The sequence below is a fragment of the Punica granatum genome, chromosome 7 (assembly GCF_007655135.1).
Source record: "Punica granatum isolate Tunisia-2019 chromosome 7, ASM765513v2, whole genome shotgun sequence".
Taxonomy (NCBI): Eukaryota; Viridiplantae; Streptophyta; class Magnoliopsida; order Myrtales; family Lythraceae; genus Punica; species Punica granatum.
This window is the reverse complement of record NC_045133.1, coordinates 5578806-5604805: the sequence shown is the minus strand read 5'-3', so window position 1 is coordinate 5604805 and position 26000 is coordinate 5578806. Positions and strand designations below refer to the sequence as shown.

At 39.8% G+C, this 26000-nt stretch overlaps 5 protein-coding genes across 12 annotated transcripts; 1 reads left to right on the top strand and 4 right to left on the bottom strand.

The window, feature by feature from the left end:
• Positions 1-4485: 4485 nt before the first annotated feature.
• Positions 4486-8862, bottom strand: LOC116215041 (putative protein FAR1-RELATED SEQUENCE 10). Of its 4 annotated transcripts, XM_031550600.1 has the most exons (7): positions 8597-8858; positions 6979-7904; positions 6806-6885; positions 6069-6512; positions 5120-5742; positions 4877-5027; positions 4495-4767 (listed from the first exon to the last, which is right to left on the bottom strand). In XM_031550600.1, exons 2-6 carry the CDS (start codon positions 7886-7888, stop codon positions 4928-4930), a joined length of 2157 nt encoding a protein of 718 aa, XP_031406460.1. In that variant the 5' UTR covers positions 7889-7904; positions 8597-8858; the 3' UTR covers positions 4495-4767; positions 4877-4927. The 4 variants fall into 4 exon arrangements, with proteins under 4 accessions (XP_031406461.1, XP_031406460.1, XP_031406458.1 ...); XM_031550601.1 differs by having other exon boundaries at positions 4486-4767; positions 5120-5613; positions 6806-7904; positions 8597-8862; XM_031550598.1 differs by having other exon boundaries at positions 4496-4767; positions 6806-7904; positions 8597-8857.
• A 2988-nt stretch (positions 8863-11850) lies between these two features.
• Positions 11851-15385, bottom strand: LOC116213688 (putative pentatricopeptide repeat-containing protein At5g09950). Its single transcript, XM_031548718.1, has one exon. The coding sequence runs from the start codon at positions 15230-15232 to the stop codon at positions 11960-11962; it is 3273 nt and encodes a 1090-aa protein (XP_031404578.1). The 5' UTR covers positions 15233-15385; the 3' UTR covers positions 11851-11959.
• Positions 15386-16666: 1281 nt separating this feature from the next.
• On the bottom strand, positions 16667-18745 carry LOC116213689 (alpha-1,6-mannosyl-glycoprotein 2-beta-N-acetylglucosaminyltransferase). Its single transcript, XM_031548720.1, has one exon. The coding sequence runs from the start codon at positions 18211-18213 to the stop codon at positions 16930-16932; it is 1284 nt and encodes a 427-aa protein (XP_031404580.1). The 5' UTR covers positions 18214-18745; the 3' UTR covers positions 16667-16929.
• Positions 18746-21816: 3071 nt separating this feature from the next.
• LOC116215413 lies at positions 21817-22752 on the top strand. Its single transcript, XM_031551119.1, has 3 exons — positions 21817-22079; positions 22194-22266; positions 22408-22752. Exons 1-3 carry the CDS (start codon positions 21920-21922, stop codon positions 22550-22552), a joined length of 378 nt encoding a protein of 125 aa, XP_031406979.1. The 5' UTR covers positions 21817-21919; the 3' UTR covers positions 22553-22752.
• Positions 22753-22902: 150 nt separating this feature from the next.
• Positions 22903-25245, bottom strand: LOC116215412 (SNF1-related protein kinase regulatory subunit beta-2-like). Of its 5 annotated transcripts, none has more exons than XM_031551115.1 (6): positions 25092-25245; positions 24933-24997; positions 24379-24566; positions 24030-24142; positions 23753-23915; positions 22903-23386 (listed from the first exon to the last, which is right to left on the bottom strand). In XM_031551115.1, exons 2-6 carry the CDS (start codon positions 24934-24936, stop codon positions 23057-23059), a joined length of 798 nt encoding a protein of 265 aa, XP_031406975.1. In that variant the 5' UTR covers positions 24937-24997; positions 25092-25245; the 3' UTR covers positions 22903-23056. The 5 variants fall into 5 exon arrangements, with proteins under 5 accessions (XP_031406975.1, XP_031406977.1, XP_031406974.1 ...); XM_031551117.1 differs by having other exon boundaries at positions 24379-24643; positions 25092-25241; XM_031551114.1 differs by having other exon boundaries at positions 24933-25245.
• Between the last annotated feature and the right edge of the window lie 755 nt (positions 25246-26000).

Below are 26000 nucleotides of genomic sequence, written 5' to 3'. Positions count from 1 at the left end.
TACGTCTGAGGACGCTGCCAAGTCAGGTATTCCACTATTTTGAGTTAGGGTTACAAGAGATATAAACTGCTGTTTATAAAGGGAACAAACTTTAATTACATCACCAATGGGCCGATCTCGATCCGGATTCACAGTACTTCAGGCTCCATAACTCAACAGATAATTGATCCGACAATATACGGATATGTGAGGAACGGTTCCTTAAAAAGATTGGAGAAGCTCCCGGTACAATAGGGAGGAAAAGGGCCGGGATGCTTTTGAAAGCTGTGGCTCCCACCTTAAAGGAGCAATCACAACTCAAAATATATCAGAAAACATATATGATGGCATTCCCACTCAAATTTTTTGACTTCGACAGACAGAATCTTACGGATAATGTCCTACAGCATGATTGTTTTATCTAACATGTGTGCAGACAAGGCTTTTCAGACATGGAGGAAACATTCTCATTCGAAAACGGGAAGGTGATCTCACGGGGTAATTAGTCCGTAAGATATTTCGACTCCTTATTTTGTTTTCGAAGGAAGCAGAAAACTTTTCCGGGTAAAATATATTGCGGCATTCATTAATTACACTATAGTTTTAGAACCTACAGAGAGCCGCTTTCTTGGAATATTTAAAAAGGTAAATCTACGTCTGTTCTTCATTTACGTTTGTAACGATGGTTGTCGCCGAATCTTAAAATTTGGAAAGAAAGAACGTTTACATGACCCGTGTTGCCATGATGAGACCGAGAGCTAGGCTTTACTGTTACTTTCTGCTGGTCGACTTCTTTCAGGATTTTAACTCGATGTACAGAAACTTTTGGACAAAGCATGGAACCGGACATGATTCTCAAATGAAGAAAGCATGATAAGCAGCATGATGAGCTGTGGGGGCACTCTTCTTCCTCCTGTTATTGACAATAGAAGACCATGGAACGAAAAGCTCATCGACGCACAATCTACAAAAGCAAAAGCCGGGACCAGCTAAGGAACTGTTTGAAAAAGCAAATCCGTGCCCTTTGGTTGCCAATGATTATAGCGTTGTTTTGGTTCCCAAGTTTGAGCATAGTGCATACAACACCAAACATCATTCTCTGAAGCAGCAACAAAACTGGTCGAGCTTTCATTTGGAGCAGACAGTAGTTTTTCACTCATTGCTAATGCTATTCACATAGGTGAAATGAAGGTCTTTTTGTCTGCACAAGATTGCAGACAAAAGAAATGAATTCATCTATCAGTCCTCGCGAACTAATTACCTACTGAAATGTCACGAGACCGACACGGTAAGAAAGTAAATGAATTAATCTACTTTAGACTCTCAGTTAATTGGAGACGAATTTAGTCTCTGCGTGAAGAAAATTATAAGCTCGTTATAGCATGACATTTTTTGTCTGGCTTTTTCGTTGATGATATATGAGCAACCGTCAGCACCATAAAAAGCATGTTTATCCAAAGCATCATCTCTTTTAGATAGATTTGCTCAGCCAAAAGTGGGGAAAGAAAGTCTCTTCCACGAAATATATATAAAATGCCAATCACAAAAGAAAACAAATAGTCGAACAGACGTGGATAAGGCAGCCCCAACGATATCGCTAAATGCATGCCAAGACCCTCTACAGCTGGTTCGCGATAAAACGCTAAATGCCAAGACGTAGGTGGTGGCAGTTGAAAATGAGAACCCCAACATGGTTTGCAAGTGAAACTGGACAATAGCTGCTTCTCTATATAAACTTCGCCCTCCTCCGATCGAGCTTTGTTTTGATTCGGATTGCGAAATCGAAGATATCGTGAGCTCACTCGCGATTTAACCCGGGTCTCGTGAGTTCACTCGCATGTGTCGAAGCAAGTCTTTGTGTTATGGAAGTCGATTTATACCATAAAATCTATGAAAATAAGTAGAGATTGCATGTTTTTGTTGTTAAATTTCAATTACTTCATAACTGCAAATATTTAAGGTCATGTATATATATTTAAAATCGTCAATAATATACTAATTAATGAAGATTAATTTTCGTGTTTAATAATTAATTTAATTTCACTATTATAATTTATTAAAAATATTTATATATATATATATATATATTATGTCATATATGCGTGTACATATCAAAAGCTAATTGTAATTTTACTATAAGTTTCATTAAAATCTTCAGATACTTTCAAATTTCTGGAAATCTATATATATATATATATATATATAAAATGATAAATTGCACTGGCGGTCCAAAATATTTTACAAATGTTTCATTATGGTTCAAAAAGTTTTTTTCGCTATATGATGATACAAAATGTTTCAAAATTGTTTCATGATGGTACAAACCGTCAACTCGAGCTTGACGCCGTCAAGCCGACGCTAACGTGGCTACTACGTGTCACCTCCTTGCTGACGTGGCCGAAAAATTTAAAATAATTCTAAAAATTTTAAAATCTTAAAACTTTTAAAAATAATTTTAAATTTTAAAAACTTTTAAAAATAATTTTAAAATTTTAATTTAAATTTTTAAATAATTTTTATTATTTTAAATTAAAAATAATTTTAATATTAAATTTAAAATAATTTTAATATTAAATTTTAAATTTTTTTATAAAATTATTTAAAATTATTTTTAAAAATAAAAAAAATTAGTTAAAAAAATTTTTAAATTTAAATTTTTAAAATTTTCAAAATTTTAAAATAATTTTTTATTTTTTCTAGATTTTTACTCTTTTTTTGTATTTTTTTTATATTTTTTTGTTTTTTTAGAAAAATTAAAAATTTTAATTTTTTAAAAATAATTTTAAAATTTTCAAAATTTTTACTCTTTTTTTTGTATTTTTAATTATTTTTTGTATTTTTTTGGACTTTTTAAAATTTTATTTTCTCTTAAATGACGTGACGCACTATGATTGGTTCCACGTAACAAAAGTGACACATAGGACGTGCCACGTCAGCAAAATGTTAACGGCGTTAGGGTCAATTGATTGTTTGTACCATCATGAAACAACTTTGAAACATTTTGTACCATCATGTAGCGAAAAAAACTTTTTGAACCATAATGAAACATTTGTAAAACATTTTGGACCACCAATGTAATTTACCCATATATGAAAGCATGATAGAGGTGGACCCAACCATATGGTTTCAGAACACTTCCTTTCCAAATAGAATTTTTTTTTTGGTTTTTTGAGCTTTTCCTAAAAAATAAATTTTCAAATATTTAAAATATATATATATATAGATTTGTGGGACTGTTCTTTATTTTCTTGATTTTTTGAGTTATCTTTATTTTTTTTAATTTTAAAATTTTAAAACAAATAAATATAGATTCTATGGGGCCATACTTTATTTTCTTTTTTATTTTATTAGAAAAACGAATTCTTTTTTTATTTTTAAAACATATATATATATATATATATTTCTGGGACCGATTATTATTTTCTCTGGGTTTTGAGCTTTTTCTATAAACGAATTTTTAAATTTTTTTAAAAAATTTATAGACATTTTTTATTGATATGACTTGTTATATATCTGTCCTTCCAAAAGGAAATAAGATCATATTTTTTTATAGATAAATATATAATGTACTATCTATATTATATTCTATGTGATGCTATAAATAATGGATGTACCACATATAATGTGACCAATATGATCTGAAAAATATTGATACCACTATACTTCTTCAATTTTTTGCACGCACGCAAGTTTATTTTAGATAAGGGCAAAGTTAGACTTTTCGATATGAGTTCTTCAACTTTTTATTTTTTTCTCACACATAAACTTTTGTAGAATTTTATGGTTCTTTAATTTTGTGTTTGTTTTAAGTGTTGAATTTTGATAATATTGAAGATAAAAATTTATCTTGCTTTTCTTTTCAATTTTTTATGGATAATCTTGACAATGTTGGATTTTTTCAAGACTTATATTAAGTTCTCTTCTTTTATGTAATTTTTGCCTTAGCTTATTTGTAAAATTAAATTACCATTAGTCTTATATATATGTCTAATAATATACTTTTATTGATCGTAAATTACTACTTTTAAAAATTTATAGCATATATTATATATAATAAAATTAGCGAAAAAATCATGTTTAATCCCATACATATCAGGGCTCCATAACTAGTTATATATATATAAGAATTATACGACGGAAATACTGATTCATTGAATTCATAATTTTTTTTATCTTTTTGTTTAGCATGGAAATACATTTTTTATGATATTCATCTAACAATTGAAAAGCAGATTGATTGCATGATAGTTTAATAATGCAAACATTTTTGGCTTTTATTGGAAAATGCAACGAATTCGTAATAATACTCACCTGCTAAAAGAACTATTCATATTTAATTGTCTCATAATTGTATTTTCATTTGTTAATCTTTTTATATTAATATATATATTGCAAAATGTCTTCATTTAGCTATTAAATTTACCGGAATATGACCACATCTTTACTTTTAAAAATATTTTAAATATAATAATTACATACATAAAAAACCCATGCATTGCATGATACAGGCTAGTTCCCCATGAAAGGAAAGAATACAAAGAATTCATCATAATTTGGTTTTGGATACAAAATCCTTCTCATCATGAAAGTTTAGAAGTATTGCAGCAAATCGCAAAAGGAATATAAGTTGAAATATTATGGTGACATTTAGTATGCCTTTGCTCTCTACCAATGTTTGCCGATCATAGGAGCGTAAAGAGATGAGACATTCCTTCCACTGCGATAAAGGAATGATCCAATGACCACCTCTATTATGTTGGCTGACATCTTGAATAGCAAAAACTGCCCCTGCCAGAGCGTACTTAGTGGTTATTGTATGAAAGCATGGCAGTGTTTCAAGATGAACTTTTGGCTAAAACCGACAACTACAATAGTCGAACTTGCATTGTTAGCTTACATGCTGGAAATTGTTTCGGGTCTCGGACATGTTCGCGTATATATGGGTGAGCTAAATGCTGATTAGTGAAAAGCTTCCAACTGAAGTATCATGCCACAGTGACTGCTGTTCTGAATTTCTGTATAATTTGAACATGTATCTGATACACCAACTGTATACAAGGGTTATGTATTTACAGCAAGCAATGGCATATAATATTCGGACCGATCATCTCAAAGTCCGATAAAGGATATCCAAAATTACCTAAGTGATGTCCCAACGACTTCACAATCGGCGAGATTATTTGCTGTGTCAAACACAGCTTCATCAGCTGTTGGAATATTCCTGACATTATCGATCATCCCCACAAGTTCTTTATGGACAAAATCAAACCTTTCCTTAGATGCCAATGATTCTGTCAAAAGAGTTGCAGCTAAAGAATGGAAGGCTTGAACACACTCGTTAGTATTTTCTGTAATGTTCTGAGCATCCAAAGAAACCAGTGAACTCTCCAGACGCCATCGTAGAGGAAAGTACTTATCGGGGATCTGGAAGAAGTTCTTTGCCACGAGGACCCTTATGGAGTGCCTGCATAATAATCCTGAGTGCTCAAATTCCTTGCATGAGCAGTGGATCTGCTCATCTTCTGGGATCCAGATAACGAAACACTCTCCGTCCATTTTCTTGTAATGTCTAACGAGATATGATCCATTGGCCATTTCATCCATCGCATATTGAAGGGAAAGCACAATCTCATGCTGTAAGACATTAAACGCATATGGAGTGAGGATTATGCGAGCATGTTCTTCCATGGGCATGCATGTTTTCAGAGGCATGTATTGGAAATTCTCAATGGGGCTGTTTCCAAATCTAGAAGCGATAACAACCTGCAGTGGTTAAATAAGAGTTCAGAAATCAAAAGTAAATTGCAATAGACAATGTTTAACATATGATTTCTCATGGGTGAAAATTATCTTCAATCTCCAAACAATACATGATGAACACAAGATTCAGGTAAGTGATCTTCGGTGAAAAGAACAAAGAAGTACTTGTGTCCTGAAAATGTCAAATTGTACTTCAGAAGTATTTTCCAATGAGAGCATGAAATATCATATATTTTACTTTTCTGAAAAAATCGACGGGGAAAGGATATAAATTGCACTTTTACATTTTAAAACATTAAAAAAGGAAATTATATTCCTGAACAACCCACCTGTTCAAAGAAAACCTGCAAACATGTCTGTGAACTAATTATTCTCTTCAAGAATGCATCCACTGATTTTGAGTATTCAGCAGTCATTGCTCGGGCCAGAAAACAACCTCTTACGAATGAGATCGGCCATGAAGTTCGGTAAGAGAAGAGCAAAGCAGCATGTTTATCGGCAGCAAGTCCAAAACGACCCAACATGAGATTCCACTGATGTTCAAAATCCTCCATACTTTCCAGCTGACACAACATATCAATCTCCATTTTGAAGTCTCCATAGTGAGAACCCAGTTTAGCAGAGAACCAACTAGAGAGTTTGGAGAGAACGTGCCATATAGATATCGTGTGCTTTGTGTTTGGCAACTCCCTTGCAACAGCATCCCTGAGCCCAGAATCAATGTCACTTACAATTGTCTGCGGATGTCTTCCCCTCATAAACCGGACAAACGTCTGTTTCAAAAGAAGAGCACCATGTAAAGAGTACGAGGAGAAGGACACCTGACGACAGAGAGCTTCTTGCTTAAATCGTGTGTAAAAATTACTCCACTATGCTGTTCAACAACCAAATAGAATGATGACTTCGAGTTGTACCAAGTCTGATTTACACAAATTGATTGTGACAGGTCCCCTGGTCAGAATCAACGTGATATGTACAACATTATAACACTTTATGAGCAACTGGATGTAAATGAGTCTTTTAACACGCGAGAATGATCACAAGGGGTTTGTTTGCATCTACAAACCTGTAAGGCCCATGCAAACGAATCAGCACTATCATCTTTAAGCAATGCACACCCAAAGACGATGGCTTTTCCGTAATTATCTGTACCAAACCAAATCCCAAGTGACAGCCCATACGTAATGGAACGGTAAGTCGTATCAAAAGTGATGACATCCCCAAATACTGAAAAGGCACCTGCTGAGTCAGCATACGACCAGGCAATATTTCCGACCTTCTCATTCTCATCCGAAGTGTAGTTGTAGGAAAAATCTGCCTCTTTATCAGCCATTGCCCTGCAGGCCTCGAGAAGTTCCAATATATCATTTTCCCTCTTTTCACTGAGCAAGGCATCATTTTCTTGGACTGTCTTCTTGCAAGTCCGAATGAAATTCCTGACGTCCTTCTCTATAAAGGGCAACTGCCCCGGCTGGATACCCTTCTCCAATTCCAGCAGCTTCACAATTCGATTCACAGGAAACCCAGCCTTCGAGAGGAGAAGAATCCGTTCCTGGTCAGCCATTTGAATTTTACGGTATGCTGGAAGTAGACGAACTTGGTCATCCTCCAAAAGTTCGTGATTGTGAACATTACTGAACTGTGAAACATACCATTGAACAACACCAGCAACAATTTCTTTGGTCAAGTACAACTTTGCATCACAACCACATCGGACGGATTTTCTGTCCCTAGGATGCTCCACATTGGCCTTCTTTCTTGGCTGGTTGAATCCTGATCTATAACAAACAAAATCCCGCCTGTATATCCCTAAATTCTGACTCTCGGTGGAACGTGCTTTTCGAATTGAGAACCCATTTTTACGAGCAAAGTTGCTATAATATTCGAAAGCTTCTTCATCACTTCTAAAGACCTGGCCCACATATGGAGTAAAGATGGGCTCCGTCCCTGAAGACAATGATGAGGATGAGGATGCTGTTTCATTCGTTGCCAAGTGAAGGCCCACAGATGCCTGATCATCTCCTTCGAACCTGATGTAACACTTCCAATCTCCACATGGACATTGCTGGCGCCGGATCCAGATGTTGTTAGATGGCTTCAGTGCCATTCCACTGGGAGGTGATAACAACCTCCCAACTTGTAAATCCATGTATTTCACTTCCCCTCTGATCAATGTCGAAAATCAATTATGTCAGAAAACTACTGCAAGAATTAATATTCACAGAATAAAAAAGAATGGTACACTCTCCGGTGACGCTGAGTGCAATATCATTCGATGAACTTCACCTTATTAATCCTAATTGTTGTCATGATGAAGTTCCCATTTCAAATCCGGGAATATTAATAGCTTCTTCCAGTGCACCAGTGGCATATCAAAATAATTGGGCCGATGTGGAAGAGCAATGCATGCATCAGCAGCTTTTGCCGCGAAATATCTCTAATTACTACAAGAAATTTAAACGTAAACATGAACAAATCCATCTTCTATTCTGTTATCAAAATTGCCTAACCATTTCATTCGCAATTCTTTTCCAATTAGCCACCAAATGAAACTGAAGAAAGACAACAAGCGAGGAAAATTTTCAAATAAGCAAACCCACATCAAATTCCAAAGAAAGAACTCAGCACATGGATACAAGTTGAAGACTGACAATGTCCAGAAAGCAAATGCAGCAACTTTCATGACAATGATGAACAATATCCAATAGCATTGTACAGATGATCCAAAAATCAATGAACTCATTCATAGCACAAAACTCTCTTTGCCCAGTGGAGAATGAGGAAGAAAAATCAGAAATTTGCAGTAGAAATCTGACTTTAGTTTCAGGTGATTGCATCAAGAAGAAAAACCACTCACCAGAAGCAAGAACTGCCCAGCAGCGCCCGAACAGCTTCTGATTGCCGCAAGCAGTGGCGGGCATGCGATTTCAACGGTCCGGGTGAAATGAGTAGGACCGGCATTCGTCAAACCGAGAAGGCTGAAGGGATCATATCGCTGCTCGCCAACGAAGATTGGATGACGTCTTCCAATTCATCGGTCAACAAAGTCGGGGCAGCATGAAAAGAACAAAAGAGAGGATTTTTCGGTCTTCTGCGTGTTGTATTTGGTGTGTGTTTTCGTTTTGTATGTCAGCTTCGGGGCTGCGACATGAACATGTGCTCCAAACAAAGCTAAAATGTCAAGGGACAAGGCCCAGCTTAGGCTGTTGGATTGGATTGGATCCCATGGTCGAGGTCCAGCTATGTCGGCCCATTTGGTTATTGTGTCGAGGGGCGAAGTCGATGCGCGACCGTAGGTCGTAGTCGAGGCAAAGAAATTGTCGTGTGGACTGGGTCTTACTAGGCAGGTGGAACCCACACTCGTCTCCGCATAGGAATTCATCATGGGATCGGCTCGCATGTTATAAGGTGAACCGCAATACTGTACTCTGGGAATAGGGTTCGGGTTGTACGATAATCGTGCGAGCCACCAGTAATTCACGGTCTACCTAACGTGTTTCGTATAGAATATCACAATTCTTCTTCCTCCTCACAAGCAAGATATTTCATATATTTGCGCCAATTGATCTTTTCGCGATATCTTATGGTCCCTAGTATATGTTCGGTTCAAACTGTTGTTGATCAATACATGATAAACTCTTTCTTTGAAAACATTTGTTCCACCTAATACTGGTATTTTCTCAAACTAATATGTTGAGCAGATAAATAGTATGCCGATTATATGTTAGTTCGAGCCAACAGTAAATTTGCTCCAACTAATGTGCTATGTGTAAATTTATCTTTCTTCTTCCTCCTCGCAAGCAAGACATTTCTTTTATTTTATTATTTAATTGATTTCCTTGATTAAATAAATCGCAATTTGAAATAAATATCTAAACTAAAATTGAAAGGACATAGTTGTAAACTATGAAATAAAGTTATTTTATACTATAACAGAATATATTTAATTAAATAGGATCAAAACTAAAGTTTTTATAAAATAAATAAATATCTAAAATAAAACATACAATGGATTACTTTAAAATAATTGTAAGAAAAATAATTTAAATGGATTACTTTAAAATAATTGCAAGAAAAAGATGGGGTTCTATATTTTGGATCAAGTTTCTATAAAATAAAAATTATCTATTAAAATATCCTTAGTCGAGTAGAAAAAGAAATAATGAGCCAACAACTTGAATAATACAATTAATATCAAGAAAAAATGTAATTGAAGTTTCAGAAAAGTAAAAATAAAAAAATAAAAAAAATAGACGCCATTCTCCAAATGAAGTAGAAGAGAGGGAGGGGCGACGGTGGATGCTCCCACGCCGGCCACCACGCTTCCATACTTGGTCGCCAGCGACTTCAAAGGTCGCCATTTAATGGAGTCAATGGATGATGATTATGACGATATGATTTGAAGTGATCGAGAAAAGACCAAAACGACTGATTTGAAGGTCTGATGGAAATTAAGGAGGACGGAGATGAATGAATTTAGGGCCGTTTGTTTTCTCAGTTAAAATTATAAAAATTTTAATTTTAACTTTTAACTCAACACACTACACAATAAAAATATACATTTCCCAAGTCAAAAATTTTAACTTTAACTCAACAAACTACACAACAAAAATACACGTTTTCCAAATCAAATTTATAATCTCATCTCATTTGTCATTTTCCACAATCAAAATCAAAGTTACTTTAACTCTTAAACCAAACGCACCGTTAATTTCTGAGGGCAGGACCAAGGAAGGGGCATCCACCACCGCCCCTCCGTCCACTCTTTTATGTTCCCACTCTGCCGCAGGTTTTTTTTTTTAATTCCTAATTTTTTTTGATAGTTGGTTTCTATTTAAATTTTCTCAAATTTAATTTGTAAACCGAATAAATGAACCGAGTCACACGGTTTGGCTAACTAAACCGGTTTACTGAGTCTGTTCAATTCATGGTGATGTGCGATAAGGTGACTGGTACACGTGACAGGATGATAGTGGACGTGGCGGTCGTCAGCGACGTGGCAATGATTGGTAATGTAGCGAAATGCAATTGGTACATGTGGCAGCATATTCGAAAATAGTAGTATAATATCATAGACAAAAATTGTGAAACAAAAAAATGAAGCTAGAAATACAACGGTCAAAATATGTAAATAACGAACGATGAAATTAAAAGTTGACGGGATCTAATAATTGAAATTAATGATCCATTTTTTTTTTATAAATAAAAGGTTAGGTCAGATTATTAGCCCGCTGTAGCTACCCCAACTAAGGGAACCTAATCGCCACGGAATGTTCCTTTCGTTATAGCTCGTTGTTTCGTCATAGCTCGCTGAGACTTTAGCCCAACTTGGTCACCGCAGCCCCACTGTATCAAGCATTATGGGCCGGCCACCGCCATCCCATAATACACTCACATAGTGGCGAGCTCTACGTCCTCAGTGAGGTTCGAATTCGTGATGTTCAAGTGGAGCGCTTGATGCTTAACCACTAGACCACCGTGCTGGTGGTGAAATTAATGATCCATTATGTAATACAAGTTAGCGTTCCATCTAGAATTACCCCTTTCGAATTTACTAATAATTCTATTTTTTATCACTGTGGTGAGCTACTCTAAAGATCTTTTGAACATTTAGATTTTTGAATTCAATAAAAATGAGAGAGATTTTGCAAGTCTTCACAGATGAGAAAAGATCCTAAAATCATTTTTGTTTCGATCACCAAGGACATAGACAAGCAAGAAATATGGTATGATGCCTCATAATGATACAGAGAACAATTGCCAACCTAAAAATTTCAGGATCAAACTGCAAGAATGCTTCAATTTATAGGGGGCTATTTGTAAATATTAGAACTTCATGGGCATATTTCAGTACAGTTATTTACTTGAAAGCGGAATTGGAATGTTTCCAGTTGAGAGTACAAAGATGTGAACCATAGAACCACCAATACGGTGGTCTAGTGGTTAAGTATCAAGCGCTCCACTTGAATATCACGAGTTCGAATCTCACTGAGAACGTAGCTCGCTACTATATGGGTGTATTATGGGATGACTGTAGCCGGCCCATAATGTTTGATCCAGTGGACCTTGAATTTAATTTACTAGTGTGTTGGTGGGACAATCACAACGGACTAATAAGCCGATCTAACCATAGCTTACCATTTTTTAAGCGAACTGAGATGCGACTGATAACTTCTCATTGAACAGTCAAATTTATCCAAAACCTCCTTATCGAATCAATTCACCAATAATCTCGACACGAACACTCCCCATCTTCGAAATGATGAAACCTGTTCAAATCTCTCAGCACTATCTTTCTACGAACTATCTTCGATATATACTTGAAGGCAACGTGACAGTCCCCACATACCCGAAGATTCTTCATGATCCTGATCGGCATTTCTGATTTCCTGGTGAGCACAAATGCTACAGCTATCTTCTCGCTGTGATAGCTTAGCAGCTCTTCCTTGTTTTCCAAGTCGAGGTCATAGAGAGCGAACCTCGTCTCGGGAACATAACCCATATCCCGCATTTTCGCATTTAGTTCTTTTAATTTCTCATAGATTACGTCTCTCTCCGGGTGTGATTTGTCCCCAGCCACAAAAACATGAACTCCATCCTTCATCGTGACCCAACTGCAGCCTGCTTCTTTCTTAACCTGGGCCTGCCTCATCGCCTTTCGGGCCCTCGCCATGTCCTCCCACTTCTCCCCCGAAGCATACATATTCGAGAGGAGAACATAATTCACTGCGTTCTGTGGCTCCAACTGCAGGAGCATCTGAGCAGCCCTTTGCCCCAACTCAGATTTATGATTCCGACCATTTGCTCGGCCAAAGGCTCCTAACACTGTCCGCCAAATAAGCACATTGGGCTTCATTGGCATGCTATTGATGAAATCCTCGATCTTGTTGAGCTTGCCTGCCCGACCTAGTAGATCCACCATACATGAGTAGTGCTCCATCCTTGGGACCAACCCAAATTCCTCAGTCATGGACTTAAAATGCCGGAAGCCTTCGTCCACGAAGCCAACATGGCTACAAGCTGATAGAACTCCAATGAAGGTGACATGATCTGGTGCTTGCCCACTTAGCTTCATTGTCATAAAGAGTTCTAGAGCTTTCACCCCCAGCCCGTGACGGGCATAGCCCGATATCATGGAATTCCAGGAGTAAACATTTCTCACAGGCATCAGTTCAAAGAACCGGGATGCGTAGTCTATTCTCCCGCACTTCGCGTACATGTCAACCAAAGCGCTGCCAACTACGACATCTGATTCCAAGCAAGACCGTGTCCCACAAGCATGAACCTCCATACCACGTTCCAGTGTTGCGACTGAGGCACAAGCACTAAGGACTGTTGCAAAAGTGAAAGAGTCCAATCTCTGGCCCCTTTGCAGCATGAACCAGACCAAGTCCATCGCCTTAGTCAAGAACTCATTGTGTATGTATCCTGACACCATAGAATTCCAACTCACATCATCCCTCCTCTCGTGCATTCTCGAGAAGATCTTCTCACATGGGTCCAGCTCTCCACACTTCCCATAACAGGCCAAGAGAGCATTCTCAATTGCGGTGTCTTTCCCAATATCGTGTTTTAGCACTAAAGCGTGGATTTGGTGTCCAAGCTCACGGAATGATAAGGAAGAAATTGCTGAGAGAATGTTCATGAAGGTTATTCGGTTAGGATTCCATCCTGCTTGCATCATGTTCGAGAAGTACTCTACTGCTTTGGAAACTTCTAGCTCGGAATCAGCCAATGCTCCAATCATGGAATTCCATGAAACTTGATCATGCTCAGCCATCAATGTGAAGAGTCTCTGACACTCTGCAATGTGCCCGGTTTCAGCATATAGAGCAAGAAGAGCATTTGAAACTGATACATCTAAATCAAGTCCCAACTTGAGGCCTTCTGCTTGGATCTGCTGACCCAGTCGAATCCACCCTAAACTAGCACACGAACTCAGAGTACTAATCAGGGTGAAGTTCCCAGGGAACAGACCAGTTCTCCTCATTTCATGGTAGCTCATGCCTGAACTTTCAAAACACTCATTCTGGTCAAACCCAGAGATCAGGGAATTCCACGAGACCAAATCCTTATTGATCATTAAGGTGAAAACTGATCTAGCTTCATCGATAGAACCACATTTTGCATACATATTTATTAACCCATTTCCAAGAGCAACCTTAGCATCAATTAAGCCAGCTCTGATAAAGTAGGCATGTACTTCTCTTCCTTTTTTCTTCCCTTCATCTGGAGCAGAAAACTCAGCACACGCGCTGAGAAGAACAACAAATGACTCGATATTCATATCAACAGAATCTCTTGTCTCCATGAAAACTTCAGTCGCTTCTTCTCCTCGCTTCTGCCTTGTCAATCCGACCATCAATCCATTCATCGTGATCGCATTCCTCATGCTCATTTGCTGAAAGAGATCTTTGGCATAATCCGTCAACCCAAACCTCGCAAGGCCGCTCACTAGAGCACTGCCAACATAAAGATCGCTTAGAAAACCAGACTTCTCAACCCGTCCAAGTATCTGTTCAAGCAAATGCAATCCCGAACGACCAGAAGAATAGGTTGCCGTGATTAAGGTGCCAAATGTGTACTCACTGGGCTTCAAACCATACCCACAACCACAATCTCTCTGCATGCACGAGAACAGTTCGAATGCAGTTTCTACATCACCTCTTTGAGAAAAAATTGATATCATTGAGTTCCACGATATAGAGTTCCTCAACTTTATCTCATAAAACGCAGAAAGAGCATCATCTGTGGAGCCCGAACAACCCCCATACATCGATATCAGCACATTCGAAACCACAACGTCCCCTGCATAACAGGACTTCGAGATGCGTCCGTGCACCTGCATCCCGAATTTGAGCCCATCAGAGCCAAACTCCTGGCATGCCCTGAGGACACTGCCGAAAACGTAATGGTTTGGCGAGAAACCTTCAAAGATCATGTCTTTAAAAAGTGTGCACGCCTTATAGGGGCTGCGATTTTGCACGGACCCTGAAACCAAGCAAGCCCATGTGACGGAGTTTCTGTTGGGCATTTCATCAAACACCTTGAGTGCAGAGCCGAGATCTCCACTTTTGACGTAAATATTGATGAGGGTATTTCCCAAGAAAAGATTCCCATTAAACCCAGTCTTGAACATCTGCAAGTGCAGCTCTTTAGCATCTTTAGAGCACGAAGAACCCTGGTACTTGGCGACCAAGTGATCATGAACTTGGGAGTTAAAAGTCGAACTGCCAGGCCAAGAGATTGGGGCACTACCGACATGGGTTTGAGGCGTTCTGCAGTCATCGACCAATCTCTTCAATGGGATTGAAAGAGGGCGAGATGGGTTCAGAAGTTCTTCAGTTGGATTCTGAGAGTTGAAGATGAAAGGAGACCCCTTTGGCGAGGAAACGGGGGAGGGAGAGAGAGAAGCGCATGTGGTGAGAGAAGGGTCCGGTCTGCGGCGGAGTGTCGTACGAGTGGGAGTTGATGTCGGGAAGCGGCGAAACATGGCACGGTGCGTGAGACCAGTGTCCTGTTCATGTTTTAAGCCTTTTGTGGTCTCTCAAGTTTGATGACTGGACATATCGTTTATGTAAGGGATGCCCAATGGACTCGAATTAACATGAGATTCGGTAGATTAAAATGACGGAATAAAAAAGGTCGAGTATGCCGTGATGCAACGGAAATGCAGAATCGCTTTCTTACTTTCTTATTGATTTTCCGCTTAATTTGCATCAATCGAGTCGAACAACTATAGGATGATCAGGAATATGCTCCATTCACATTCTATTTCAATCACTACAGCCATCTGCAGAATGTTCTGGTTTTTCACCAGAAAGAGGTTTCGAGTATATATCAAAAGCGGCAACCCACAAACGAAACGGACAATGAACTTTAGGATGACTGTTAGTAACAGTGGTCAATTCATAATTGCCTGTTCCGCATGCTAAATCTGAATCGAAACATCAGCAGAACCATGAGCGAAAAGAAACTCCAATCACATCTGTGAATGGATTCAGCTCCTATCCTATGTTCGCTGTGTGAGGTTTAAATACTGCTTGGAAGTCCATGTCTAAATAGTCATGCAGGTCCGAACCTGAAAAACACAAGCTAGTCACTTGGGCCTTAGTAGCTCGAAGAGCATCGCAGCCTTCATTCCCGTAGGAAGAGGAAGAGAGAAGAACAGGACTGCAAGAGCAGAAATGGTGATCCTTTCCAGAACTTTTTGTTGATGCAAGTATTCGATGACATCTGCAGTCAAAAGGAAATATTTCTACAGCCAATAAGTGGATACCGGACCACCGGTATGCCACCATAAACCGGGTATAGATGAGTATGGGCTTGTGTAGAGGATGGTAGCCAGTGGCGGCGGAAGGACAAGAGATGTGCTTCCTAAACATTCATTTCTAAAATGAGTTACCGAAGACAATTTCCAAAAGCAATTCTGAGAAGACCTTACCAAATACACTACACACTGCTCTCTGTTTTGAAGAAACAAAAGCAGGTTTCGTACTACCTCCCGAACAGACACGCATGTTCTCAATATACATGTAAAACCATATTTCGTCTAATCAAGGAATTAACCATTTTCAGCCAAAAGTATCCAGGAAAGGGCGGCAAAGGAAACACATTTCCTCGGAGGCACTTGATCCCGGTCTCCATATCCCAAATATTACTGCTACTATAAGCCATGAAAAATTATACTGCACCGAAAGTGCAGGACTGCATTTGTGTTGCCACCATTACAGGCAGACTCAAAGATCTCCGATCAGAACTGCATTTTTCAGTGATTGTCCCTTGCTAACATACCTCAAGAAACCTGCTAACATGTCCAGGTCACATCTTATACTGCAGATAAGCAAGAATTAAAGATAAAAGGACCGGTATACAGACCATAAAACATGCTCCCCTGAAAAAATGTGCAGAAATCCACCACTCGGAGAATCCATAAAAAGTATCTATCGGATAAATAAACAATTCTCTGGGAGTATTTCTAGTTCACAGGAGGAACCTTTTTTTTGCGTAAATCATCCTCTAAAGGGACTGATTGATTCCATTAACTAAATATTGAGCAGAAACAATTCATATTCGTGTGATATACTAACAACAGCTACTGTTGTCGTTCTTTGTTAATAACCCAGCTACAACAGTAATGCAAAACTTGAAGTTACAACAATTGGCCAAAATTCAAAAAATCTCGCTTTTTCAAGATGACGCTGACTCTGCAGTGTGATACAAGTGGGCGAACGCTAAGCAAAGCTGGAGGTCCCTCTGATCGGCCCACCCTCCCCAACCCTTGAACCCGGCTTTATACCCAGGCTGGTTCTCATAGACATGAACATTCCACTGAGGTTTTATGTTCCTGACCTTATCAATATCATCAACATCAATGTTGAACTCCCCATTATCGATGCAAGCGCTCCTCTCTCCCCGTCCCTGGTGCAACCCACACTTCCCAAAGTGGACAGCACTGGTGCGCGGCCCCCGGAGGGTGTAGACAGGACCCCCGAATGAAGGGTAAACTGTAGCCCACATTGTTATGTCCCAGTTGTAGTCATCGAAGAAACAGAACTCCCTTGCCTTCTTGTGGATTTTCCTCCAAACTGTTCTGTTAAAGGAATACCCCACGTTGCCCATCCTCTCTGCTATTAGACTTTCCCATCCTTCCCCTCTTGATTTCACATCAGAGGGCGCCAAGTTTGCGGCATAGCAGTCAGGGCACTTCTGGGGCTTCAGCCTTGCGAGGGCCTGCAAGTTCCGGTACGCATTCGGGAAGATGAAGTGGTCCTCTTCGATGAAGAGGATATGACCTGAATTGTCCCGAGTCTCCTTCAACCCATCCCAAACGGTGTTCATCATCCACCACCAGTGATGCTTCAAGGAAACAATCTTTGGCGATCGGTGGTTCCCGTACTGATCAGGATTCCCCTGGCATTTGATCTTTCCGGCATCATCCTTGTCCTTGCAATCCCTTGGAGATACACCTGGGAAGCTGTCCGGGAAAAGGTGGGGCGAATAAGGGGCATAAATCTGCTTCACTTGGCAAAACTTTATTCCCTCAACTATCGCATTCATTTCTTTGAAGTACCCATCGTGGCTAACAATAAGAAGAGTCTCGCTAATCCCGACCACCTGGGATAAGCTCTTGACGACTACTCTGAGGTATTGGGGCCGATTGTGGACATACAGGACGATGGTTATATGATCTTTTGCTAAATGAGGGAACATATCTCTGTTTCTTGGGGGCAACTGATTCTGCTTATCTAACCTAGCAGAAAGCTCACTCTGTTTGGGAAGATTAGGATTCTGCGGCCAACTGCTTCCGCCATCATGCCCCGATTCATCAGCAGGCTCCTTCGCAATACTCGAAACCGAATTTGTCCGAAGCACGAATACAGACAGCCCAACCCCGAACAATGTAAATACAAAGAGGAAGAGGAATCGGCGACAAGCCGCACTTTGGGACCGCAGTTTCTTGTAACCAGCCATCAAAATTAGCAAGTATTAAAAGCCCCAAATCTCCCGGAACAGAAACAAAATCTTAAGACATCATGCTTGAATCAGTAACCGCAGCAACCCAACAAGAAAGATTGAATTTTTCAGAGGAGGGCAAGCGTCAAGAACCTCCCGGACGACCCCCGAATCGAGAATGGAGCATTCCGCAGCTTTAAACCTCCCGCCCCTGATCCCCTGGACAATCTCCGAGGTGGGTGCTTGAGCCCTTGGGAATCGGATCAGAAAGCTGCCGGCTTTCAGGGGAAGGGACCTCGTACATCATCAACAGTTGACTGTCACTGACTTGAAGACACAAGACATGAAGATACAGAGAGAGAGATAGTGGGGGAGAGGGAGGGAGTAGAAGGGAAGTTTCCCCTTTTCTTCCGGAAACGGCGACTGGGTCTATGGCGTCCAGTGCGGGGAAGTTGTTCGGACTATTCAACGACCAAATTTTCAAGAGAAGCTCCCTCTCATCGGCTGGAAGAAACAGAAGTGTCAGTTTCGGAAATTATGAGATCATGTCGTGTCCTTCAATGGCAATTCACTACTGTATTCTACTGTGGAAACTCGGCAGTCAACTCTTTGAGGTTTAAGAGAGCTGAGAACAGATATTTCCATTTTCCATTTTTTTTGTATTTTAGCTCCCAGCTACGGAAAGTCCAACTCTGGATGTATAAAATCATGGTAAATTTTTATGATCCATAAACTGGACGGGTTCATGACTAATGAAACTTCGGTGACCGTGGGATCATATGGAGTGACCTCCAGCATGTTGATCCAACTGTTATGAATGCTTCATGAACCGTACAGTGGTGGAACGTGTTGTTGGCAACTGAACTTCCTGTTGACGACAAACTCAGATGTGTTTGGAGGGTTGCAGCCAAAAACGTATCTGCGGAGCTTCTAACTGAAACTATTCTTAATAATCGTCATTAAGTAATATCTAAGATCTTTATTTTACTGCCGATAAATTCTATAGTAAACCAACTTGAGTTTTTTCTCTCTGTAGATTGAAATACTGTTATCTGCAATACTTATCTATAAGGGTCCATTTAATGTGACAAGAAGTCATTACAGTACATTTCGTACTCTCAGTTCAAGTGTTTAGTGCTTCAATTCAATTATATAACTGAAACTATTCTTAATAATCATCATTAAGTAATATCTAAGATCTTTATTTTACTGCTGATAAATTCCATAGTAAACCAACTTGAATTTTTTCTCTCTGTAGATTGAAATATTGTTATCTGCAATACTTATCTATAAGGGTCTATTTAATATGACAAGAAGTCATTACAGTACATTTCGTACTCTCAGTTCAAGTGTTTAGTGTTTCAATTCAATTATATAGCGTTTTTAGTATTCTTAATCATCGGTATAAGTATTTATTACTTTTATTTTCGGTTCACGAATTCAAGTGTTTAGCATTTTAATTCAAGTATTAGTATTTTGAACGTCCATCATGACTAGTGAAAATACTAAGCGCTTGAACTGAAATACCAATTGTGTTGTCCTTTTTTTTTCCCTACTATTAAGCACAACAGAAATTCTAGCAGAACACAGTTCAAGTGTTTAGTATTTCTATTATAAATGATGGACAATATGGACTAACATAATTGAAGTACTAAATACTTAAATTGAAAATACTAAATGTATCACCGTGATCTCTTGTCATGTTAGGCAGAAGAACCGTTTGGAACCGCAAAATCCTACCATTTTACTCTCATTTCCAGCCAAATAAAATCCCATCTAGAATTTGTCCACCATATCTTCAATGCACTAACACTTTCAATGCAAATCCGACTCTTTCGAAGATAGGAAGACATTCCTGGGAAAGAAGCCAGATTATTGACGCAGCGTACAACGCGGGTAACCGTCACAGACCCGTTGATTCGCCACGAATACCGGAACTACAACCTTCTATACCTGTTGATTCTACGAATACCAGGAAATAGGCATCAAACTCAAATTCGAGATTGGACAAAGCACGAAATCTCTGAATTTTATTGATAATCCGAAAAGACGACTCTCTACCGTTCAACCCTAGGGTTTACATCACTTAAATAGAATTAAAAATGCCTAAATTGCATAAAAGACATAAACTTTTTCCTAAAATTATAAAAACGCCTAAATAACATAAAAATGCCCGTTTGAGGCCCTGAATGACCGAATTCGGCCAAAATCTCGTCTTTTCATAGCCAAAGGCTGTGAGTTTTGCTCTGTAGGCCGTTTCCTTTGAGATAGGGTCGTCAGAACATATTTTTCTCCAAGTACCGACTTGCCAAGTCGTCTGCCGCATCATTCTCTCATGGGTGGAGAGAATTCGCCCTAGGAGTCTAGAGATAAAATCAGCAGCATGATTTTCCTCATGCCCATCGAAGTCAAAATCAAGAATATATTCCATTATCTCAAACTGATAAACGACATTGCTATCAAAAGCTGAACGTGGTCTAGAGCGGGTGCAGTCAAGGTTCCTACTGTCAAGATTCGGCAAACATTCACCGAGATCCCACAATTCCTTGATAGATTTAGTTATCGTCACCGCTGCCCCAATCCCAATTCCTGTCACAGTCTCCTCCTCCTCGTCGAACTTGGGCTCTCCATTTCCTCCCGCTACAAAAAATGCTTCATCGGATGGATCCTCTTCAGAAAACCAAGTCGCGTCCCCTTCAGAATTGGAATCATACTCGATTTCCTCTCGATCAGGGTCAGAATTCGGATTAGGGTTTCTCCGATTCTGATTCTCCAAAAGTGCAGCCATCTGCTGTGTGAACTGCTCCATCATACGATCCATCCTCTGCTCCATCCTCTGATCCAGCTGATCTAGCTGATCTAGCCTCTGCTCCAGATATCGTAGATTTTTACGGTCATAAACATCTTCCACACGATCCCTCCTCCTGGGCGGCATCGTTGATCCAAGAACGAACGCAGCTTTGATACCAACTGACGCAGCGTACAACGCGGGTAACCGTCACAGACCCGTTGATTCGCGCACGAATACCGGAACTACAACTTTCTATATCTGTTGATTCTACGAATACCAGGAAATAGGCATCAAACTCGAATCCGAGATTGGACAAAGCACGAAATCTCTGAATTTTATTGATAATCCGAAAAGACGACTCTCTATCGTTCAACCCTAGGGTTTACATCACTTAAATAGAATTAAAAATGCCTAAATTGCATAAAAGACATAAACTTTTCCTAAAATTATAAAAACACCTAAATAACATAAAAATGCCCGTTTGAGGCCCTAAATGACCGAATTCGGCCAAAATCTCGTCTTTTCACAGCCAAAGGCTGTGAGTTTTGCTCTGGAGGCCGTTTCCTTTGAGATAGGGTTGTCAGAACCTATTTTTCTCCAAGTACCGACTTGTCAGGTCGTCTGTCGCATCAATTATTTTCTACGTATACAAGTCAAGGTTGGCTTTTACATTCTTAAAAAATGAATGCCAGCATGGTCCACTCAATTATGGACAAGTGGCAAATAGAGGGTGCCACATGAACACTCTTCTTCTTGGCTCCAACTTGGACACATTTCTCAGATAAGGCTCATAGAAAAATAAATATCAACAGTGGCAAGATATTGCTGAACCCATCAAAACCTCCATAACCATATCCAAAACCAGTGACATATAACACATCTGGTGCAACAAATGAAGAGCACTCATCACAACAGCGATCACCTGAAGGAACAATGGCAGCCCAAGTGAGTCTCTCCGCTTCTTCCTCCTCCTCCTTCTTGAGCAAAAGAGTTCCATTCCCTTGCAACCTGAAGCTCCATCGCTCTCTTCGCCATTCTCTCTCTGCTCCACCTTCAACTGGGCCACGGAGTTTCAAGATTCATGCCAAATTGGGTAAAGAAAATCAGACCAAGCTGTCTCCTCTATTTCTCCGCGATTTTTGCTACTTGGGTCAGAGATTTTGTTTGTTGTAAACATGCGGTCGGGTTGTTTCTTGGTGACTTGTAGGGGGAGAAGATGGTGAGCTCAAGAAAGGTGGGGGGAAGAAGAAGTTCATCACCAGAGAAGAAGAGCCAGAGCAGTAAGTAGTCCTATCCATCTGCACGTCGATTAAGCTTCTTTCTCTGATTCAATACCGCAATTTAGCGTAAACGCAATATGGACGTGATTATATTGAAGATCGAGATGCAAGGAAGGCATTCATTCTCTTCCGGAAATGCAGGTACTGGCAAACTGCAGGAGAAAGGAAAGGGGAGAACCCGATGAAGACACCCATCCCGTACATAATTATTTTCGGGATGTCGACTCCTTTTGTGATCTTAGCCATTGCTTTCGCCAATGGATGGATCAAGGTTCCTGTTCGATGAGCGTCTCGCTTTGTAGCGGTATTGCTTGAATATTCTGACCCACAGTTTTTCTCCGGCTTCTAAGAGAGACACCTCGTTGTATTAAACTGCTTGATCTTCGGGTTCTTTTTCTTGTCACCAACATTTTACTTGATACAATTTTGTTTTCGTAATCAATGGAATGCATCGTATCTAATAGCTTTGTTTGCCGGTTTTTGAAAGAATTGATTTGGTGGAGTTACCTCGCCTGGACATCAGTTTCAGAAAATAGATGAAATTTCAAGCATTCATTTTCCGAGTTCGAGCATTCATAACAGCTACCAGGTGAACATGCGACTCATCACATGCAGATATACTGGTGAACGATAAAATAGAGAGTAATGAATGAAAAGCTCTGTACCATAATCTCAAGAAAAATTGTCTGTGGAGTTCGAAGTTCAGCAAAAAGAATTTCCGGCTTTCCATATGTACAGCAAAACATCTGCCGACACACCGGCAGCAGCTGTAGACCTAAAATTTGCTTTTTCACCTGTGTCTCCATGAAGGCTTGTAAAGAATGACAGTCACGTGCTTCTCGAGAAACCAGTTAGTAGAACCGAGTGCTATGGGCTCACCAAGGTCCCACTTCTTTACATACAGATGGTTCAGCACGGGCAGTTGAGTTCGGGACAGCGACTGATGGTAGCTTTCTCCGAAGGCTGTCTCATTCAATGGCGTTCTTTGCAGCTGTGGGGGTAGATCGGGCGGGGGCCTGCTAAAATCGGTGTCTGTGAGCAAATTGTTGCTGTAGGTTGCATCAGGGGAAGGAGGGAGTTCAAAGTCGGCGATGCTCTCTTGGGTTTCTGCAGCATACTCCTGCAGAAAAATATTGTATTCATCAATCTAGTAACTTAAGGGAGTCGCAAGAAAGCAAATAGAAAACCAAGTTGAATCTGGAGTTAAGAGCTTTTCCCAGCCAAAACAACGGAAAATTCAAAACGACTTTCCCGGAAGATTATCTCCGAGCCTAAGCAAAATATTGCATCTGTTATGAGTCAAATATTGCACCAGTGCTCGTGACATATCTTTCAATCAACAGTTTATCACGCTTATGGAGAGGACAATTTCAAAAATTTACTCGAGTAAATAACGTCAAGAGTATATATAATGAAGCCGTAGCATGAAACTGCATATAATTGTCATATAAAAGATGCATAAAAGTGAGTCAGAACAGAGATCTACCTTTACATCCATGATGTTATAAACACCGCCGGGGTCATCAAAATCACAGGGCAAGTCCGGATCATATCTCAGATGTCCATCCACAATGAAGCGGAAGTGGTAAATACCCGAAGGGAGCACCTTCATGATGACGAAATCTTTGCCGGACCTCTCCATCAGTTCTCTAATAGGAAAGAAACTCACTTATGAGCAAAGCTCCATCAGTGCAACCAAAGTAAGCCAGTAACCGAAGAGATTCAAGTCATTGGAGTGAAGACAGAAACAAAAATCAAGTTACATTAATTCCCAGTTGTTCCATGATCCCGAGATGGCTACTTTCTCGCCACCGTGACTCCATGTTATCATCACTGGCACTCTCTTCTCGGAATGCACAAACTCAGCGTCTGTCCTCTGCAGCAAACGCAGAACTCATCAAGCTTCTGTTGCATCATCAGACGAGAGAAATTCAAATACATCGGAATACGCAGTTCAAAGAACATATTGGCTAATCCTGATCCGTATACTGGGAAAAGTTAATTGACATAACTGGCACCAGATATGCGTCTATAAAGAGCATATTCAATTATCCCACGAAGTAACCATATGAAAACTCATTGGAAACTCTACGAATTAGAACGAGTACCGACCATCGGGGCATGAAAGAGATTCGACCGGAACTCCCAAGGGCCAAGAGGAGAAGACTGGACCAAAGGCTCATGACGATGGCTGCTTCCACTTTGTGCAAACTCCATAGCTCTCTGCTCAGATCTCTCTTCAGCCCCGTACTCTCCAGAGGTTCCTTCTTCATCTCTTCTCCCACTGACATTGCCCATAACTGAAACCTCAAAGAAATCCCTCACTTCATCCAATCCAGAAGAACAAAAGGCAGCTCTTTTACAGCCTCAGTCACCCCTAACAAGAAAAGCCCACAATATATAGCAGAGGAAGAAATTGAAATCACAGAGGCCATGATGAAAACCCAGTTGCAGTTTTTAACTGCAACATGAAAAGATCATCCCTTTACCAAAAAGAAACACAAACGGGCCTCACCAAATTGAACCCCAGAAGAGAAAAAGCATGCAAAAAACCGAAGCTTTAGTTTTGCTGAACACATCACAACTCAAGAGCTGTCACCTGACACCGACATGAGCCAAAAAAACATGACAGCAAAAATTGCACATCCAGTGATTCTGAGAATTACCCATTACTCCGATTATTAGTCTGCAGATGCAGGGAAAGTGAGATTGGGGCCGTTCCCCAATATATCTGCCAGAGCAAATGTCACTGATCTTGGAGTACAATCCACTGTTAAGTAACCCGAGTGGGAAAAAAGGTTGTCCCTCTGCGGGACAAAATCTACCTGAGAAAAAGTGAGGTTCTTTCCCTGCTTTTGCTCTTGCTTTATTTCGTGAGTTTGCTCCAATGAGTTTGGAAGATGCTGTAGTGGTGGGATTAATGATGTCGGTTGATCATTAGATTAGGGAAATCAAATCATAATTGCTGTCTCCTACCAAAAATATATATTTATATATATATATATATATATAATTGCTGTCATTTTTTCAACTCAGCTAAGGGAATTCACTTTAAAAATGATTCCTTCCTGACTGGCTGAGTTGATATATGCATTATGCACTCACCAAACACCTCCTTTCAACATTCCCACCCCCCCCCCCCCCCCCCCCCCCCCCCTCACCACTTGCTGTGTCCCTTTCATTTCCATCTCCCCACCCCAATAATTGCAAAGCTGCCATCCCCCATTGTCCAAAACATTGTTACTTTTCCTAAATTTCGCCTCCGGAAACGACGTTGGTTCATTGTCGCTGACACGTCATTCGCGTCCGATTAATATAGTCTGTTTAACTTTCTTCGTATACATGGACAACGAAAGGATTGAGGGATTCTTGATTCACGCGTCCTGGAATAATTTTTTTTTACGTTCGGGAAAATGATGGCTTGAGAATGATAAAATATTTCACAAAAAGAGAAAGTATGTGTTGGAAGACATCTCTGGTGCAAGTTTGATTGAAGAATCTTTGTAGTCCGCTAGCTGCAAGTCGCTGGATCAACTTTGTGTCGTAAAACCGATATTAACGAAAAGTTATTCCAACACTATACGTGAACAAGACGGAACCGGCCGGGCAATTTTCGAGGCATATAACAATTATAAAGTGGGTTGCTTTCGATAGTGTGACGAGATGTGTGTACGCTGATTGAGAAGTCAAGATCCGGTGTTGGTTTGTAAATCCTTCGAATTATGCCTCCTCTG